This window comes from Daldinia childiae (genome assembly GCF_008694065.1).
Source record: "Daldinia childiae strain JS-1345 chromosome Unknown Scaffold3, whole genome shotgun sequence".
Classification (NCBI taxonomy): domain Eukaryota; kingdom Fungi; phylum Ascomycota; class Sordariomycetes; order Xylariales; family Hypoxylaceae; genus Daldinia; species Daldinia childiae.
The window spans coordinates 3,667,049-3,686,842 of record NW_022984644.1 but is presented as its reverse complement, the minus strand read 5'-3'; the positions used below and the strand labels follow the sequence as shown (position 1 = coordinate 3,686,842).

The 19,794-nt window shown below is 46.0% G+C and overlaps 7 protein-coding genes across 7 annotated transcripts; 3 read left to right on the top strand and 4 right to left on the bottom strand.

The window, feature by feature from the left end:
• Positions 1-1,407: 1,407 nt before the first annotated feature.
• On the top strand, positions 1,408-2,509 carry GL218_03723 (Ribosome production factor 2 like protein; the record flags this gene model as incomplete). The annotated part of the gene is made up of 3 exons (XM_033580296.1): positions 1,408-1,421; positions 1,485-1,568; positions 1,648-2,509. 3 exons carry the CDS (start codon positions 1,408-1,410, stop codon positions 2,507-2,509), a joined length of 960 nt encoding a protein of 319 aa, XP_033437061.1.
• Positions 2,510-2,677: 168 nt separating this feature from the next.
• GL218_03722 (uncharacterized protein) lies at positions 2,678-3,073 on the bottom strand (the record flags this gene model as incomplete). The annotated part of the gene is made up of 2 exons (XM_033580295.1): positions 2,678-2,894; positions 2,949-3,073. The coding sequence occupies 2 exons, from the start codon at positions 3,071-3,073 to the stop codon at positions 2,678-2,680; spliced, it is 342 nt and encodes a 113-aa protein (XP_033437060.1).
• Positions 3,074-6,278: 3,205 nt separating this feature from the next.
• On the top strand, positions 6,279-9,996 carry GL218_03721 (UPF0592 membrane protein C7D4.03c; the record flags this gene model as incomplete). Its single annotated transcript, XM_033580294.1, has 2 exons — positions 6,279-8,851; positions 8,904-9,996. The coding sequence occupies 2 exons, from the start codon at positions 6,279-6,281 to the stop codon at positions 9,994-9,996; spliced, it is 3,666 nt and encodes a 1,221-aa protein (XP_033437059.1).
• Positions 9,997-10,741: 745 nt separating this feature from the next.
• GL218_03720 (Fluconazole resistance protein 1) lies at positions 10,742-12,618 on the bottom strand (the record flags this gene model as incomplete). Its single annotated transcript, XM_033580293.1, has 2 exons — positions 10,742-11,079; positions 11,163-12,618. The coding sequence occupies 2 exons, from the start codon at positions 12,616-12,618 to the stop codon at positions 10,742-10,744; spliced, it is 1,794 nt and encodes a 597-aa protein (XP_033437058.1).
• Positions 12,619-13,967: 1,349 nt separating this feature from the next.
• GL218_03719 (uncharacterized protein) lies at positions 13,968-16,364 on the bottom strand (the record flags this gene model as incomplete). Its single annotated transcript, XM_033580292.1, has 11 exons — positions 13,968-14,332; positions 14,479-14,690; positions 14,749-14,873; positions 15,020-15,123; positions 15,181-15,248; positions 15,309-15,402; positions 15,455-15,541; positions 15,591-15,678; positions 15,775-15,852; positions 15,914-16,015; positions 16,089-16,364. 11 exons carry the CDS (start codon positions 16,362-16,364, stop codon positions 13,968-13,970), a joined length of 1,599 nt encoding a protein of 532 aa, XP_033436204.1.
• A 772-nt stretch (positions 16,365-17,136) lies between these two features.
• Positions 17,137-18,356, top strand: GL218_03718 (uncharacterized protein; the record flags this gene model as incomplete). The annotated part of the gene is made up of 3 exons (XM_033580291.1): positions 17,137-17,218; positions 17,278-17,540; positions 17,595-18,356. The coding sequence occupies 3 exons, from the start codon at positions 17,137-17,139 to the stop codon at positions 18,354-18,356; spliced, it is 1,107 nt and encodes a 368-aa protein (XP_033436205.1).
• Positions 18,357-18,459: 103 nt separating this feature from the next.
• GL218_03717 (uncharacterized protein) lies at positions 18,460-19,578 on the bottom strand (the record flags this gene model as incomplete). The annotated part of the gene is made up of 2 exons (XM_033580290.1): positions 18,460-19,149; positions 19,201-19,578. 2 exons carry the CDS (start codon positions 19,576-19,578, stop codon positions 18,460-18,462), a joined length of 1,068 nt encoding a protein of 355 aa, XP_033436212.1.
• Positions 19,579-19,794: the final 216 nt, after the last annotated feature.

Genomic DNA, 19,794 nt, shown 5'->3' with positions numbered 1-19,794 from the left:
ATTCTGTAGATCACGCCGTGATCGGAGCAAGTAGCACGATGTCTAGAATATATATTGCAATAGAAGCTGCCCAAGTATATTTCGGGACGCCTCCGCGACGGTGACTAGAAGGCTGGAAAGGTTAGAGGCCGATCCGCTCCTAAATATCAGGGGTTGAATCGTCGGTGATCGTCAATGAACCAACTATAAGAGGATGACGGCAAAAACCATATTGCCTAAGCTAGTGGAATTGACTAACTGATCATTATCGTTAATAGTTGCGTATCATCTTCTATAATCAAGGCCAGTCGAAAACTAGAGTGCGGGCCGCCATCCAACTAAAGAATCGTAAAGGAGCTAAAGACATCATACAGTTCTCCATGACCTACGGTATGTCTCTACGCGAGACCAACTTCACTACATGAAAAATGTTCCGTATGGTGTAGGCCGTCCGCTTGAGGCTAGATTACCCAGTCAACTTAGCCTGACGACGACTGCCGCTATTGATTCGGAAATAGGAAGACTAGTTAGCCGCAATAATGCCACTGCATTAGCCTCAATAAATATGAGGCTTAAGATCCGTACCGTGTTTCGACTATCTCGATTCGTCGTGCAGAGACAGATCTTAGCTTCGAATGCGGAAGACTATTTCTTCAAGGAAATTACAGCTCTATATGATTACTGTTTCTTGAGTAAGCCGCTAGAATATGTCGAAGGATGTAGCGTGGAAGGTTAGCGCGCTGATAAATATCTGACGAAATGATATATCAAGCTCAACGCAGCAATATATTTCGCCTTGGAACTTGCGTTGGAAACAAGTAAACACTCTTCCTAATGGGGTCGGACTTGTTAAGTGAGTAGGTGAGTTAGTGACGAGACGATGAATCTAACCGCAGTTCTTCATTCTAAGTTTTAATAGTCTGATCCTGCCTACATGAAATACTTGGGAATTATTATATTCCGTGATGCCATCATATGAACTGTGTCTACCAACAATAGATCGAAGCTGGGCGAAGCTAGGGATACAAGGGCAAGAGGCAAACCTGGTTTCCTTTGGATCGTATCCAAGGTAGTCATTGGTTAAAAGAACCCGACAAAAAAAACACCTTGGCATAAAGCAGGGGAAGATACCAAGATGTGAAGATCTGATATGTGCTAAAGCTTAAAAAATGGCGTTGGTAAAATTGAAGCTTTTAGGGGCCTTGGGACTTTGAGCTTGGTTGTTTAGGGGAATGCAAATAGGTAGGATGATCCTTCTGAGAATTTACTTTACACCGCCTACTTATTTTTACTTTGGTACCCACATAAAAAAAGTTCTGCCGTCCTAAAAATTTCCATAGGCCCCTCCAATTGAAAGACAACCTACGTGAACTTTGGCGACAACATTCACTACAACTAAAAGAACCCTCGATTAAAAATATAGACACAATGCTGAAACAAATGTATGGACAACATAATCAAATATCTAAAATAGATTTATACAAAGGCTAATGAGACTTTCTTAGAAAACCCCGAAATGCGCGCTCGAAACGAGCACTCGAGAAGAAAGCCCCGAAAGTAGTCGAGAACCCCAAGACTGCTCTTTTCCTGTATGCTATTCAATCCAGATCCGCGATATTGCAAGAGGATCTTCTCATACCCTATACTGGAAGACTGATTAAGTTTTAGTCGTGGAACTACTTGTTCGCAAGTCGTACAAGATGCATTAACCGACCTTTATTCCTTACGCCAGCCACTCGCAAAGAAGTTTACCAAGAAGAATGCCATCCACCCGTTCGAAGATCCCGCTTCGCTAGAGTTTTTCAGCGAGAAAAATGATACATCGCTTCTCGTATTTGGTAGCAGCTCTAAAAAGCGCCCGCACACATTAACTTTAGCGCGCACGTTTGCAAGCAAGATCCTCGATATGTTAGAGTTTCATCTGGATCCAGAGAGCTACCGGCAGATCTCGCAATTCAAGGGTCGCAAGTTTGCAGTTGGTTTACGGCCTATGATGCTATTTTCGGGGACTGCTTTTGAGAGCCCCGTCGCAAACGAGTATACGATGGCTAAAAGCATGTTGATCGATCTGTTCAAAGGCGACGCCACAAGCGACAAAATTGATGTAGAGGGCCTACAGTACATCGTGTCTGTGTCAGCCGATGAGCCCGTAGGTGATGCTGTAAAGCCGGCGATCCACCTGCGCATCTATCTCATCTCGACAAAGCGCAGCGGACAGCGGCTCCCCAGAGTCGAAGTAGAGGAGATGGGTCCTCGCATGGACCTCCGCGTTGGTCGGATGCGGGAGCCCGAGGAGGCGATATTAAAGGAAGCTATGAAGGCGGTTAAGGTGGGCGAAGAGAAGACCAAGAAGAACGTAACGACAGACAGCATTGGTGACAAGATCGGCCGTATCCACCTTGGTAAGCAGGATCTCAGCGAACTGCAAACGAGGAAGATGAAGGGACTCAAGAGGAGCCGAGATCTGGACGATGAAGAAATGAAGGATCCCGTTGTCGACGAGGACGCTCTGAAACGTCAGAAGAAGTAATTGGCTTTTTGCGGACGAAGCGCATGGAATGGCGTTCTGGCTGGGTTGATTGATTGGTATTACTACACTACATGCACATGTCTTGTGGAGTTGGGAGTTTCCCGTTGATGATATCTATACCTCGTCCGATCTTCGTCCCACAGCTACATTAATAGCATCTCGTGCCCCCTACTGCCGTGACTTGAATTCTTGATACATTTGGCCCACGACCTTCCGACCCTCGTTGTTCCCTGAAATCCACTCCTCCGCCGGGAAAAGTTCGAACATGCCAACTTTATCCAAAAGCGGCAGCGTTGCGCGCATCGACTCCTCTAGTTCCGCCTTCTTATCTTTGTCTTCAACTTTATGCGCTTCGTTGTAAGCGCGTATGTTTATGAGTAGAGCACTTTCGACTCCAAGTTAGCAGTTTGCATTAAAAGTTATGAAGAGAGAGACAGACCCCATAGTCCCGGTTTGTACTTTGCTGCCATCCGGGAGTGTTATTTGAGGCATCTCGGCGCCTAGGGTAGCAGAGTTAAGAGCTGCGAGCTTATTGTCGCGGTCAACACTAGAATTATTCGCCATGATTTTTAAGACTCTTCCGGATAATATTACTTTTAATAAGTGCTAAATGGTATCAAAATAGGCGGGATATAGCTATATTCAACCACAGGTGATAATTACTACAAAATATATATTCTTACCATCGTGGAACAACTTGGCCTTTTATATTTCTACAAAACTACTGAGTGCCTATTGATTGTTATTTAAACCTGGGCGGAATCGTGCCATATTGAAAGTCATTATGGGTTGATAAAACCGGCCGATAATATTGCCCCGAAAAGAGCGAACCCGATTTCTCGGAGCCGGGGCCCACTATTCTCGGCGGATGACATAACTAGGTTCCGTCCTTTGACAACCGTTCTCTCTGTTAGAGGAATGATCTAGCATATATAGGACAACTTTGAGATCATATAAAAGATAAAGGGCTTATATTATGGGCGTGGCATACTTTAGACATCAGCAAAAATCTATATTTGATAATCCTAAAGGAGTATTTCGATAACAGGTAGGTAGTCTATTCAGAGTAGCCATGGCTTGTTGACTGCAAATAATAACCCACGTAGTCGAGATTTCCAATTGGGCACCACATTATACCTAGAGGAGAGCTCGGTGAGAGATCTCAGGCGACAAAGATGACTCAAGAGGCTAGTAATAGATATCAATTTTATCCATGCTTCATTCAGTAATATTATATCTCACCGACATGTTAAATCTCTTACGTTGAGTTTAAGTTACGTTTCCATGGAAAATTCTTCGGCGGCGACTAAGACGCCATGAGTCTTAACGGACTCTGCCGGCCACGAGAATGTACGAAAATGTTGTCTCACATAAGCGGTCTTGGTATGTTCCACGACAGCGGACCTGAGATGGCGACGACGATACTCATCCGATAATGACAATATGGAATTTCCCGTCAAATCCCGAATATCTTCTGCCGCAAACCTGAATTTAGAGAGCATATAGACTGATGGTATTGCATGTTGGTTTCGGAGGATTTGATTAATTGGGAAGGGGAAGAGGAAGCTTGGGGTTTGCATTCAAAGGTATCATGATCTTGAAATGCTTCTTTAGACCAACGTATATCTCGATAACTCAATATAACTGCCTTGTTTCATATTGAGCGCATTATGAAGTATTTGCAATAAACGATACATTGGCTTCCTTTCATGCAGCCCATAAGCTATAATTAAACCCTTGCATATCATGTCACGTCATTTCATCCCGTGCTTAGGTTTGTACATACATATGCATTGTCCCCTGTAGGTAGCAATCAAAATTCCCATCTATCTTGAGTTTGTAAACCCGTCACGAATAGCCCTTAAACATCCAACAGCACTAACCAGAGTATTGCATTAGTCGTATTATACCGTAAACCTCTTTCGTAGTTTCATGTCTTGGAAGTGGCCAATGTGTATCGTTCTGGCGTATTAATTATTGAAATTTCCGTAAAATTGGTGCTATTGGGTTGTACTAATACAATTAAGGAAGACGTAAGTTCAGCTTGCCATGTTGCCAAGTCTCAGCTACACAAAGAAAAAAATTTACGTAGGGCCAATTAGCTGCTTAGTCAAAATATGACTGCTATAATGCAAACTGGCAGATAAACAAGACGAAATGCCATTGGATGACAAGTCAACAACCTAAGGTGGCAAGTCTTTAATAAAGTCATTAAAAAGCTGTCGCTTTTACACGTGTGCTGAATAATATCTGCGCAGGGATGGAAGAAAGTTAAATGCGTTAAGGGGTAAAAAGCTTTGGCCAACAGATAGGTATTCATTTTATTTAAACTTCAGTCAATATATCTAAATATTTAACACCAACGTTTGACTTATGTTTAGAATAATAACTATACCAATAGTATAGTGATACAGTAGTATAGGATGAGGTGTGACAGCGTAGGCGTATATATCAAGTTTGACCTTTTTGGTGGTTTCGGATAGAGGTAGATATAAGCACCTCGCAGGGCCCCTTTTCGAAGTTATTTACTTAGATAGCTGTGACTAAGCCATTAAGAATCCATGGTCTTTTCAACTATCGTCTCACCCTGTGACCATAAGTATTAGTTCTTGGTTGCCGGACGTTTATTGCAGTCTGTTGGCTTTGTCCTCCATTTATTGGAGTATCCTAGCTCATAGACCTGGCAAGCTTGTCGATCTCTATGAAATGTGTACGTGTATCGATTGATCTTCACACGTATTTGTGGGTGCCGTTTCTGGGGAGGATGAGCAACGTTTGAAGGTAAAAACACGTAACTGATCGCATCATTGTTACAGTTTCATAAGCTCGTTGTATGTCGTGACGACTACCATACCAACTTCTTATTCACTATCAAACTGCGCTTATGGTTATGGCAGCCCACGTTGATGGTATTTCGGATGTAGTATAGATGATACCTAGTTGTAAGCGGGGAAAGTCACTGATGGGTACATAAGTAGGTACCTAATATACCTAATTGTTTGAATTACTGGATGTATTCACTTATATTAATATAAGTTAGGTACATGTAAGCTGGTAGATGGGGTTATATTAGTAATACCTACAGAAAGGTAATAACAGAATAATAAAACAGTTATCTAATTATTAGGTACCTCTTAATATGTCGGACGCGCAATTATCTCATTATTGTTTATCTTAGTTGCACTGCAGTACGCCTCGGCTGAGAGAGCCGCCTTATTACAACCAAAAACCGCCGTCATTATCCTAAGCGCTAGCCCCACAAGTAAGATACTTCTTTTAGGTACTTGCCTCCTGTTTAGTACAACTTTAGGACCGTGAATAACCAAAGACCCAGCGTGCCTTCAGCTTTTGAAACACCAATTTACTAGCTTAACCTGTCCATCGCTCTTGGTCTTTCGTTATTCACCTTTTTTTTTTTGCGCCCACATTCGTTTGTGCCTATAATTTTTTTTCCCACCTTCAGCCCTGGTCTTTATATTATTCTATTGCATATTGCAGAAGGGAAAGATTTTCGCCATTGCTTTCTATTTCATATTCCAGGCGGGGAAATCGTTATGCTGCATCAGTTAACTTAATGATTTAAGGTGACATCGTTGTATTGAACCTTGAGACAAGCCCCCCTCCTCATAGTTAATTCAAGTTGCGAAATTCCCCCTTTTTTGATCGCCAGGGCGACTGAGAAGCAGATCTACTAACAGATCTGTCCGCTGACATTCTAACTGTCCTCAGCTGGGCTGATCCACCCGGCTGCAGAGACACTTGCCATGAAATGAGTGGCTCAACCTTGATTGCTACGGCCCTACCAACCGTCAAGCCTGAACAGTCATTTCAGTCACCCAGCCATTCTCATTCGCATTCCACTACAGAAGCCTATCAAGCCCAGTCAACTTCGACTGACTCTTCGCAAAATCGATCCTCGAACTCCAACGCCTCCTCTGGCCCACCTTCTTTCGATGTACCAACTTTCGACTTCGGCACGGATTTCGACCCGACTCTTTCCTTCTCAGATCAGCTGTTGAACGATAGTACCAATGAGAAACCTACGATCACTCCCACCGAAGACAATATGCCTGGCCCTGAGCCCAGGACAGGCAGGGTGGGGAAATGGAAGACGGCAATGAATCGATCGCCTAGACCATCGTTGCAAGTTACAGAGGATTCTGAAGAGATTACGGAGAGAGGGCCTAGCAATGATGAAGGGGCTGGAAACTCTAAACTCCTGAGCCCGAATCCACAGGAAACGTATAGAAACGTATCAGAGTCGCTTGTATCGTTTGCCAGACGCTCGTGGATATCTGGATCGCGATCGCCCTCGCCCAACGACAAGAAAGACGAAAAGAAGGATGAAAAAAAGGACGAGACAGAAGCAACATCTAATACCCGACCTAGTCGTGAACGATCCGCTAGCAACAGCTCGATTATGAAGCTTAAAAGGTCTTCGCGAAAGCGCCCAGCGTCGCCCGCTAGTAGCGATGGCGGCAAGTCAGCCGACTCTACTAGTAAATTTGGCACATACCTTAGTAGGATCAAGCAACGGCAACCAGCTATGCTAAAGGGGAAAACTCATACTGATAATGAAAGTCTTACTTCCTCCACAGCCAGCATTGCGCCCCCATCTACAGAAACTCGCCAGTCACATAATTCGGAGACAAGCAATAGTACGTTCCCAGAGGATGGCCCGCCCATAAAATCGGCACGATCTCGAGATCCTCTCTGGTCGGCATTTAAGGGGTTAGATAACGATTATCATAAATTTCAAGCGCAGACAAAACCCAACGTCAATCCTGCTAGTGTAAAAATGGATATGGTTCGAAGCGTATTGATGCGCTTCTTGGGGAATTATGCAAATCACTCATCAAATAAGAGGCTGCACCACGAGGATTTAGAGCGGAGAGCTATCATTTTGGACAAATGGTGGAAAGGACTTCTCGAGCTGCTGGAAGGGAAGACTCAACAACCTGTTGCAGGAGCTGATAGACCTGACCTACTTGATGCTATGACATCTATTATGATGCGACCGGAATGGCGGCAGTGCAACGTTAGCTTCTGTGCGCTGGCAGATCGAAACTCCACAGACCAATTCGAGAAAAGAGCCAGAGCCAGCTCTAATATGTCTTCCTCCTCGCTCGATTCCACGGATTCTGTCTTCCTCGCCGAATCTGCAAGACATAATGTAGAAGTTATGTTTATTACAAACTTGGTATCGCAGATGGCTATTGTGGTAGACAAGCTGTCGCTTCGACATGCTCCTTTAAGTCTTGTCAATTTTGCGGGTAAAGTTTACGCTTATGCTTTTTTCTTTGCGCCAGGCATTGCGGACGTGCTCATACGCTTATGGTCTTTAAATTCGGATCAGATACGCCGTGTTATAGATGAGTTCGGCCTGCCCCGGTATGGTCAAGGCGACAGTGATGCTATTGCAGCATTCTTTCCTCCGGCCGTCGGCGGACTTGGTTGGTCCTCCGTCAGGGCCATGTCTAATTTACTTAAGCAACCTGCAACATTACCGGTGATGGCAGCCCAGATCTCCTGGCGTGGTCCGTGGGTCTCCAGGTGGACTGGACGCGATACAGACTTATTCTTCATATTTTGCAAGTACTATTACATGCTGGCCGAAGAATTCATGCCATCTGGCCTACCCCTCGCCGAGAAAGCTCGTGCCCCGGGGTTTGTCCTCGTGAATGCCCAGATACTTTCCATTTTAGACTCTACTATACATCGTCAGGCAGCTGTTGAGGCTATGTTAGGACCTCCTCTCTCAGATGCAGTTCACGGTGCTGATGCGTCGGCTATGGCTTTACCTATGCCACCAAATAACAATATCATGAAGGGGATGAGCGAGAACCGCCTCATAGTACTCCTAAAAGACTTCCTGTCTAGTGCCTCGATGTTTTTCGCAGGCGCACGACATACGTTTGCCGAGTCGTTTATGGCTATCATGAAAGCTGCCGCTAAGCGAACTTCGCAATTTGACCACAATGCGTGTTTCACAATTTGCGATTTTCTGGAAGAAGCATTGGTGGCTTATGACAATTTTGTCGACGTTCAAAATCCCGGGTTTACCTACGTCGATTGGCCCTTCTGGATCGATGTTTGTAAGAAAATATTGAACTCGAACCATACAATGTCCGAGATTCGAGTTGTCTCTTTCATCTTCTCGATCTGGGACGCTATCGAAAGCAATCAGTCACGTAAGGAGATCGTATGTCTAGAGTGGTTACTTCAAGAGGAAGTGTTCAATAAGCTATTTACCAATTGGTGTCCTATGGTTAGAGCTTATTATATGCGGTTGCTCTGCTGGAGATTATGTAGGGACGCTGGCAATGCGACTGATGCAGACGCGTAAGGATTTTGTAACCCCCCTAACTCTAGAACTCTGCTCACTCTGCCACAGCAAAATCTTCCTCGTTGTTTACTTACGCCTCAAGACTGTATGGTCACATTATCTTTGGCTGAAGCAGATTGCGGACGATCAAGGAAAATTTCCGCCGTCGACTGCGCCATCGTTTCCAGCCCCTGGGAAGCGATTCATGATTATTCGTAGCGAATTGCCTACTGCGCAGCCTGGACTTATGATGAGCTTTGACTCTTCTACTTCATCTCCACAAACTGACCTGCAGTCAAGCCCAGCAACTGACTTTGAATCCATGGACGTTATTGACTTCGACATCGAACCGAGCTTTCAGAAGAAGAGGAGCAGCATTCTGGGTAAAATTTTCTCCTTTAGCGGTAGCACTTCTGGCGGCAGCGATTTAGAATCCGTGAGACGCGAGACTGCGGCTTCACGTACTCGACCGATGTTACCTTCTAAGGGTTCTGCAAACATTAGCCCGCCTGCGTCTGACTCGGACAGCATAGGCTCATCGCCCATTTATGAAGATATGCGATCTATTTTCAAGTTTACATTGTCATGGAACCCTGCTGGCACAATGCCTCCGCCCAATCGTATCCTTACTCGCCCGCGGCTACCGAGTCCTGCACAATGCTGTGTCGCTACAAAGGGTCGGGCTGACAATTCGCCGCAGCATGCTCCTGGTTATCCGGCTCCAACTCGGGCGGTATCCGGAAGCCCTAATCCTGGATTGGTCGATTCCGCAAGGAATGCCGATCCATCTGAGGTACCTCCTCGGATTTCCATGACGTTTGACCGTCGGCAGAGTTTTAGCCAGATGAGTCCTATTGAGAGAAGCAGCGATGATTTACCACTCAACAGGCCTTTGAGCCGATCTAGTGAAAACAAGGATGAAGTGTCCCTCCGCAGCCCGGCCCCAACCGCCCCAACACAAGAACCACTTGTCATGTCGGTTGAACCAAAAGGTGTCTATGCTACAGGCGCCAAATATGCCGGTCGAGCCTTGGCTGAATGGAGCCTAGTCGTTGCCGAATGTAACAGTTTCGTTGATCGAAGGCGGAACGAGGGTGTTCCAGGCTTGAGCGATGTAGAAGTACCAGCTCTTGAGATGGAGGGCTTCAGGAAGCTCGCTTAATTAACTATCCAACACCTCGAAAAGAGGTCTCAGGAACTTGGATTGCATACTCGGCGTCATATTGCGAGATGTTAAGTGATTTCGTTTTTTGCGGATTATGGTAAAAAGAGCCAGATACCTTACGGGGAGTTTGGAGTTAACCTTTGGCAAATTCGAGATTTCGGACAACTATCCGACCTCGCATACATTATTCGAAAATCCGGAAGGGGTCGGCTATTTATATTTCTACTTGCAACCGACTTGTTGACTGGCGTTGAGGAATTGTCATATCTGGCGCCGAGAAACTCGAGTTTTCTTCTCATGACCAGGGAATGACACAACATACCCCATCAGACTTGAGCATATATTAGGTTAGGGCTAGGAGGTACCGGATATAACTTTGGAGTGATCAATAGAAAAACAGAAGAAAACTTTACTTTAGGAACGGATTAGATCAAGGTGGCAGATATGCGAATACACTTTGCAATTTCGGTTCATAGCCGTGTAGGTATATACATAAAAGAGGCCCCCATCGGTGGGAAAGAGTCCATAGACTCCAGCACATGAGCTTGAGCTTGAGCTTGTATCATAGCATTGCATCAACCAACCGTCAGGACGGATTATATAATATTACCCGACAGTGGGTTCGACTTGAGCCCAATACCCTTGCCTGATTTCTCTTGATTTTAACTTGGTTATTTGATGTTTTCAACCGCAAGCAATCTATATCATTTCGCTCTTTTCATATATATTATATTCTAAATTATTAAGACGACTGAGCAAATCTGCTTCTAGCTCTTAACCTATCGCCATATAAGTACAAGCAGATCATACCAACGGCGCACACAATTGAGAGTCCCCCAAGCAGACTTACTCCTCCACCTACGCCAAGCTTTTGGTACATGGGCCTGGAAAATAAGATGGAGCCAGCGGCGAATGAGCTTCGTGCGAAGGTGTTGGCAGCAAACAGAGAGGCTGAGTATTTCGGATAGCACCGAGCAATATAGAAGCTCATACACTGAAATGCGATGAAGATAGAAATAAATAAAATCGTGAGACCGATGATTGGCACGATCCAGTGGATATCTGGTCGCGAGGTCCACGCTAATCGCAAGAAAAAGGAGACCATCAGCATTTTATATTCATTCGCGAGACGTTTGGCATAAAGAATAAAACATGTTGCTCACCGAAAATGAACAACCCAATCGGGGCAAGAAATGTCGTCGCTACTCCCGGAAGCAACCTTGCTTCGGGAAACCCGTATAGAGGTGGCGGTTCCCGGCGCATTACAGACTCTGCCTTGAGTCGGAACCAGCCAATATAGCCTAGCACGGCAATGAACAGACCCGGAACAAAAGCCAGGAATGGCAAGCCGGACTCCCCAAGATTAAAGCCGTGCATGTCAGAGAATACTATCGGAAAGGCCTCGAAGAAAGAATAGTACGTAGCGTAAAGAACTGCGGCGTAACACGTGGTGTAAAGGATAGCAGGGTCAAGCGCATTGATCTGAAAGGGTTTGATTAAGGCGTAGACAACCTCTTGCAACGCACTCATATGGGCGCGTTTAAGATCCTCCTCGCTTATCAGCTCAACCCGTCCCGTACGAACTCGGAGCCGGTTTACCCTCCTGTGTAAGATGGTGTCTGGGTTCGTCTCAGGCAGGGTCAAGAACATGAGCACCCACACAGGCGCCGCCATCCAGAAGAGTTCCCATCCACTCCATCGCCAGCCCTTTTCCGTTACCGCAAACCCGGATATGATAGGCCCCAATGCTGGCCCCAACGTCGCCGACGATGACCACACTGTCAGCACATAAGGCAGTTTCCACGCCACGAACATGTCGTCAAGCGTAGCACCAGCTGCAGCAAGGCAAGGCGACCCGAAGAAGCCCAGCAGAAAGCGAAGCACGAATAAACCGCTCAGGCTATTAACTAGCGAGGCACCAAGTGCTAACATCACGAAGATGAAAAATGTCACTATGAAAATACCAGAGCGTCCGACTGCTGGCATCTCGGAGAGCGGCGACCAGAGAAGAGGCCCGAGCCCGTAGCCAAACACATACAGCGCGATACCAAGTGCAGCAACTTCGTAACTCGCGCCGAAGGAGGCCATTACATCTGCCTCTGCCGGAGCATATAAAGAGGAGCCTATGTAAACGGCAAATGTGTATAAACCCATCTGCGTAGTGATGAATAACTTTCTCCTGAACGGCCAGTTCACAGGGTTGGCCGGGTCTGTGGTACCGTACCAGTCCACTATGACAGGCTCGCGTACAGGAGTGACGGATACGGGTATAGTCTGGACGGACGCCACACCGCCTTTAGGGGTTGAATTGCCGGCTATTGCTGGGCTCGGCAAACCGCTATCCCATATCTGCGAGGTACCAGCCTCAAGATCCTTCTCATCAAAGGGCGTCACCGTACCCGTAGAGAAGACCGACGGCTCTACGCAGGATGTGAACACCTCTTGCTTCTTTAGCTCATCCTCTAGCTTGCGGTCCAGGAGCGCGGTTGGACCACCGGCGCTTAAACTCGCCGGGAGTTGGAACGAGGGGAGCTCCTCTGGGTAAGGGAACAGATCCTTGCGGCCGAAGACTAGGCGCGCGATCTGTCCGATGCTAGTCTCGCGGATGACTTCCCGCATGATTTAGTCGTCTGTCCTTTGCGTGCTAGCAACTGACGAAGGGCAATATAAATCGAGGGGAGAGAATGCGGCAAAGAGTTTGAGACGAGACCATGGTTTATTCCATCTCTAGCGAGTGCTTGGTTTCGTCCTTAAAAGTTGTGCGTGGGAAAGGATCATGGCGATATCGCAATATTCTCTTTAGGGTCCGCATGCACGAGACAGCTCACATCAGTCTTATCCCATCCACACACACACATATACATCCACTCATGATAGCGACCTGATTAATCTAGATTTTGTGCCTGAGATAACCACATGGTGAGGATACTCCGGACAGCTCATCACGATTATGAGGTCAGTTTAGGTAGTGTAATCTCGACTACGGCATGTGTATGACATGACGTCCTCGGAGATCGCGATTGACGGCCGCGTTTTTTAAGTAACAAGAACCACATTCCCCATCTTATTGGTTAGACGGTAATGATATATGCGCATTTAATCATATCGGATCCGGACTTCCAAATTTGTAAGCTGGAGATAAGGTCTGTCAATAGTCGAATTTCCTCTACGCTTGGCGGCTTGTGAGGTAGGAAAGTTCTTAGCTTGATGCGAGGCGTGCGTATAATTCGAATATGTTGCTGCCCAAGGGCCGGGGACGGATTAGCATACCGAGATTACCCACACGAGGAGACGGTGTGGGTGTGTAGAAGACGAAATTTTGAAGGGATATAACTGGTAAGTCCTTGGAGTAGGTCGCTTTTCTAGATATGGACACGGTTATATGTAGGAACATGCGGAAATGCATATATACCCTGCGTCCCCGGTAGTTCTTGACCCGGCCGAAAAATTCAGGGGTCGCGAATGAACTACCGATATTCGGTGGTAGGTGGGCTACAACCCAACCAATGAAGGGCCGTAAAGATGTTGGCTCCCTCCTACATTTACACTTGCAGTATAACCCGGCCCGGAATGTGGTAATGGGGTTCGTGGGGTTTAGTTTCTCGGGTTAGATGTCTTTCCCGGGTATCCGAAAAGGTTTAACTAGGAGCTTACGACTGCATTTTGATGTTCAAGCGAACCCTAAACGGAACAACACGATACCTTTTCTCATCCAATGTGGACCTTACTCATATACAACCCATCCCGTATAAAGATCGTATCAAGTAGCAGCAGGTTGTGGAACGCATCCGTAAGCTCCATTTATTCAAACGTCCAATCTTGTCGACTTTAATCCTTATCTATCTCAACGGGAATCGTCCTGTTGGCTTCTTGTCTTCTCTCGATCCAACTGTAACGGTCTAGAGCTGATCTTCTATACTAAAGATTTATCCCGGGCATCTCTACCCCCACTTGTATTTGATATTCTATCAAACTTCCGCAGATATATCACTTTTTTTCTTCAAGTCATTATCCACTACATCGTCTAGAATAGTATCATCCTTCTTGGCAGCGGCAATTCTCGCCAGCTTAAGCTTCCGCGTATCGCTCTCAGTCTGGCGGGTGACCCACCAGGTTATTAGGGTAGTGATAATGCAGCATGCTACGAGAGCCATGGCTATAGCAAAAGATGTTTGGTACCGTGGTGCGTAAGCACTCCTAAAGATCTGAGGACCGATAGCACCTCCGATCTGGCCGTAGCTATTTACAAATCCAATAGAGAATGCAGACCCAGTTGCCCGGCTGGTCGTCTGAACACGCCACGGCCACATCATAGGGTACCAGGCACTGGTAACTGTAACAAGAGTTAATAATTACTTATTTTATTAAGGGGCTAAGGGGTTAATGGGTTTGGTTATGTCTCGAAATCTCAATAAGGATATACCATCTCACAAGACAGACCGACGAATAGGGAAATATGGAATTCTCAGCGTTACATACCAGCATTTCCAATCATGGTCGCCGCATAAACAGCGCCGCTATTAGGGTATGCCACTAAAACCCCGTAACACGCGAGAATGATAGTGAGGAAAGAGAGCGGATATAACGGTCTTGGAAGCCGGCCGTTATCGGCGAAGACCCCAGATATGCCGATCACGATGAGGCCTAGGATCGTGATGGGGAGGTTAAGAAGCTGCGCCTGCGCAATTGAACTGAAATATGTCGTCAGAATCAACAAAATTCCTATCCATGTATTATTCGTGGACTTACGTAAAACCAAGGTCTGCAATGACTGTTGGCTGATAGAAGCGCACCCCCGAAGTCCCAACCGTGAAGAAAGCCCAGATAGAAGTGAAGAGCCATAACCTCTTATCCTTTAAGGATGAAATAATTTCCTATAATAATACAGAAATTAGTATTTTCTTCTTCTTTGAGTGTGTTATAAGTAACAACTCTTAGAGAGCATTCGATAGGAGTCAGAAACACATGATCTACTTGATCTAAGAAGAAAACACGAGGGGGAACTCGATATTTTACATACGCTGAGCTTGAAATCCTGTTCTGCAGCCCTTGGGGAATTTGACGGGAGCCGTGCTTGTATGAATGCTTTCTCCTTATCTGTCAACCAAGACGCTGTCTCGGGAACTATTGAGGTTTTATTAGTGATGAAGGTTGCAGCGTCGCCCAATCAAGTTAACTTACAGTCCGGTAAGAGGAACCATACGCCGACTCCCATGATAATTGTTGCTATTGCTTCAACCAGGAATAACCTGCCGAATATCAGCGATCCGAGCAAGAGGTTATGATATGAGAGCTGCTAGTAGTCTCACCACTGCCATCCAGATAACCCCCCTGCTCCCGAAGCATGGTCAAAGGCGAACGCAAGGATTCCACTAAATATTCCACTCAGATTCCCGCATATATCTGGCATATGTATTAGCCCCAAGAGCAACCTATTCGCTTTGGATCTACCCACAGAAGTAGAGAAGCCTGAGAGACATTTCATCTGGTCGATACCAGTAGGTCATTTGCAGTATAATTCCCGGAAACATTCCAGCTTCCGCTAAGGTAATGGTCAGCAAAGCCTCGTTCGGTGGTCCAGGAGTTCTCACCTAAACCCAGAAGAAATCTCGTCACGTATAAACCCTCTTTATTCTTAACAGCGACGTGGCATGCCAGCATAATTCCCCATGTAATCATCTATAGCTCATCGTTAGCGTTTACGTAAAAAGAGGTTCGTTGTATGCTCTCAATAGGAGTACAAGGGAGGTACTTGAATTCATTAGGGGTGCTTACAATTCTCGACTGCCAATGTGAAGGTGAGAATCTCTTAAGCAGTAGATTCGAAGGTGCTTCTCCGACTATATATGGTATCTGTTTGGCATAGTGAGTTTTCCTCATCAATCGCACTTGGTCGTATCATAACTGGACTCACATAGTATAAGACGGTAACCAAAGCATATTCATCGGACGTCAACCCCAACTGCGTCATGATATTGTCAGGAGTTCCTCTATTCATAATACGAGCATTTGAAACCTTAAGCCGCTCATGTTAGTCGAGCTCTCTTATTTCTTCTATATTGCAGCTAGGGATGTGATATAAAGCTTACGTTGTCCGAATCCAAATTCTTGAACATGAATATGATAGAACATAAAGGCATAAGGTGCCAGTCAATTCGTCTAATGAGCCTCTTTTCTTCTTCTACTGTTAATGCAGTACGCGCACGCATGCGCTCGGCATCATATCCATCGATGGCCTCGCTAGCAGATACATCGTCAGTTACTTCGCCTCTTCGGGCGTGGTGGAATCCATCATTGACGCTGCTGGAGCTGGAATCTGCTGCGGCTTCAGAAGACGTTGCTGCAGTCGTCTTTAAATTCGACATTTTTTTCTGGAATTAAGAGGCCGCAACCTTCTATCCGGAGTAAAAGGAGGTTAGTCGGATTGGAAAATTATTATTTATGTAATGCAGCAGCGTATCAAGTATGCTACATCTTTTAAGTCCGAGGATAAGTTAAAGAACGACGAACGACGAAAACAACCCAGCAGAAGCCCAGCAATGATCATAGAATCATTTCACACTATTATTACGAATTTCTTGTTACACGCTTGCCAAGATACGACACTACACCTAGTTGATATTATCTACTAGCATCAATTCTATGAAATAGACGAGGTGGATAGAAGACCCAAACATCCTGTTAATCTTCTTATTATCATTGATAGCTACGTGCTGAAGTTAGACACTCTGGGACCCTTTCCGATAATGTGGTAGGGGATTGGGAATTGGGGTTGGAGCTCTCGACCGATCAGAGTGTGCCCCCCGAGATTCGTCATCGGCCGGGATGATCACGACTTCGCTTAGCTCACATCAAGTACGTAGAACTGACAGAATCCGGTAGTTTGGAACCGACGGCCCCCCCTCTTCGGTCGGCAGGACCCTTGAATCCATTTGGAATGAATGCTCGTAAGCCGATCACGCAATCGTGGAGGTCGTTACATCGGATCCGATGTCTGTTTAGCTATGTCATGCATAAATCGAACCGTACCTCCGGGCTACGGCGATCGCGTGTTGTTGCGAGAGGTCCTAAGTAGAACTTTAAACCATAGTCAGTTAATTAACTATCCGTACATCAATCTATATTGAAATTATCAAGATGGCGGCAGTCGCTAGTAGAATCGCTGAGGGGAAAGCGGATATACCGACCTATCATCAGGTTCCAGAAACAAAATACGAGCGTAAGAGAGCTTAATGTGCATTCATGAGGAGCTTTGTACGCTGATATCGTGCGATATAGTTGACTGGGCAGATCTTGTAACATTGGATCTCTCCCAATTCGATCAGCCGGATGGAAAGCAGAAACTTGCGACACAGCTATTTGATGCCATTCAAAAGATCGGCTTCTTTTATATCACCAACTTTGGTTTAACCCAAGAACAGGTGGACAGGCAATTTGCCATCGGCAAGGAAGTATTTCAGCTGCCGACTGAGGAGAAGCTGAAATATCGGGCAGACCTTGAGCATGGGGGATATAACGGCTACAAGCCGCTCGGACTTCGTGTAAGTTTCTTCGCCTGGATATTCTATATTACCTCTCAGCTAATATTTTGGTAGCAAGTGAAGCCTGGAGTATACGACAACACAGAGATCTACAACATACCCAAGTTTATACCCGCATTTGAACAGCCACACCCCGAGGTTATTAACGAGAACCGGAAGGAGATAGAGACCTTCGCCCGGCATATCAACGATAACATTGTAGGCAAGCTCCTCGTCCTCTTTGCCATTATCTTAGAGCTGCCAGAGGATTACTTCCTGCAGAGACACCGGTATGAAGAAAAGAGCGACTGCCATTTGCGATACATGAAATACCACCATCGGACCGAGGAGCAAAACAAGATCCTAGAGAACGTATGGGTAAAAGGTCACACGGACTTCGGTAGCCTGACTCTACTTTTCCGGCAACCCGTGAGTGCCTTACAGGTCCGCACACCCGAGGGGGAGTGGAAGTGGGTTAAGCCGTATCCACAAAGTATCACAGTAAATCTCGCCGACTCGCTAGAATTTCTGACAAACGGATTCTTGAAGAGCAGCATCCATCGCGTTGTTGTCCCGCCGCCCGACCAGGCCAATATAGACCGGTTGGGCGTTCTATATTTTGTGAGACCCGAGGACAGCCTCGAGTTGAGACCAATCGTGAGTAATGTGTTGGATCGCCTGGGATATAACAAGACCACGGACGGAAGTGCGGTTGGTATCACTGCCGGAGAGTGGGTGAAGGCGCGTGTCGCTGGGGGAGTCGCCAAAGATAAAGTGAGGAGTGATGTATCTGAGCAGGAGATCATCCGTGGCAAAACAGCTAAATATTATGACTAGACATATTTTTGATAAATATGGCTAATTCGAAATGAATTAATACTATCGCGGTTACAACAGCGGACACTCGGCTGTTCCTTGTTTATTAATAGTGCATCCTACTTTACGCGTCGTCGTTGATGTACTGATCGTATACTTCAGAGTAGAATTTTTTGCCGTTCTCGCGATGACTGCGCACTTTCGTCCGTAACTGCGACTCTCCCCAAGTATCGTATTGGCCCTTTAGAAAGGCAGAGTCGATCGCATGTCCCTCCTCAGATTCCCTGCCGGTATCAAGAGTGCTAAAATGCGATTTAAGAGACCCAGTCGCCTCTGCCTTTGTAAGGTTTCGACGAACACCCTGAAAAAAAGGTACGCTATACCTTTCGTGCGGACCTGAGAGAACTCGATGCGTTGTGGCTTTACATATTCCATTGGTAACCACCTCAAAAGCTTGGCCGATGTTGACGACGAAAGTTCCTGGCACTACGGGGACATCGACCCAATCTCCAGCTTTGTTCAGGACTTGCAACCCCTTAACTTCAGGGGGCGATGCCTGGAGCAAGAATGTCCACCAACCCGAAGAATCCTTGTGAGGACCAACACCTTGCCGGGAACCTGCAGGGTCCCCGTTTTGCAATGCGGGATAGTGCACCAACTTTAAGCGATGCTGATCTGATAGAAATGGCTGGAAGGTCCCAGACGGAAGCGACAGAGCCTGAGCAACAAGATCTAGAAATCGTTCTCCCAAGTTCGTTAGCTCTCGTATATATGATTCTACCGTAGACCGAAGTTCTGGATGCCCTTTTGGCCACTAGGATAATCAGTATCATATGCCGTTATAGCTTTTGGACTGTAGACAGACCTGGTTAGGGCCCCGCAGACGTTCGTATAATGGGAGGCCGGAGTGCCATGTTGCTGTAAGCTCCGTAGCGAATTCAAACTGTTCCCTCTGATCTTCTTTACCGCCTGTATTTTCACTACCGACACCGCTATATCCAAGGAAATGGGGCGAATTCTCTAATGCAACGGAATTCTTGGCGTCCTTATCTAGGTCGAAAAGTGTAGGTAATGCATTCACCAACCCGTCAACAACAACTTCTGGGACGCCGTGGTTTGACACATATAAAAAGCCAACTTCTGTAAGAGCATAGCGAAGACTATCTAGCAAGCCAGGCTTGGTTGATTTGTCATCTTCCCGCGAAAGATCTATTATTGGGATCTCGCTAAATGCTGTAGCCATTGTCTGTAATTGATGTGATGAGATATTAACGCCTCAGGATATCAATTTCTAGTATAAACGACCTACTGTAAGATTTTAAACTAAATAGTTAAAATAAACTTGGGTTAATAAAATCCCATTGAAATGATAGGTACCAATACGGTACAAGTCTAAATCACGTCATTTTAACCATATATCGCAACGTTTTCAACCCAGCTTAGGATTGCCCTTCTCCGC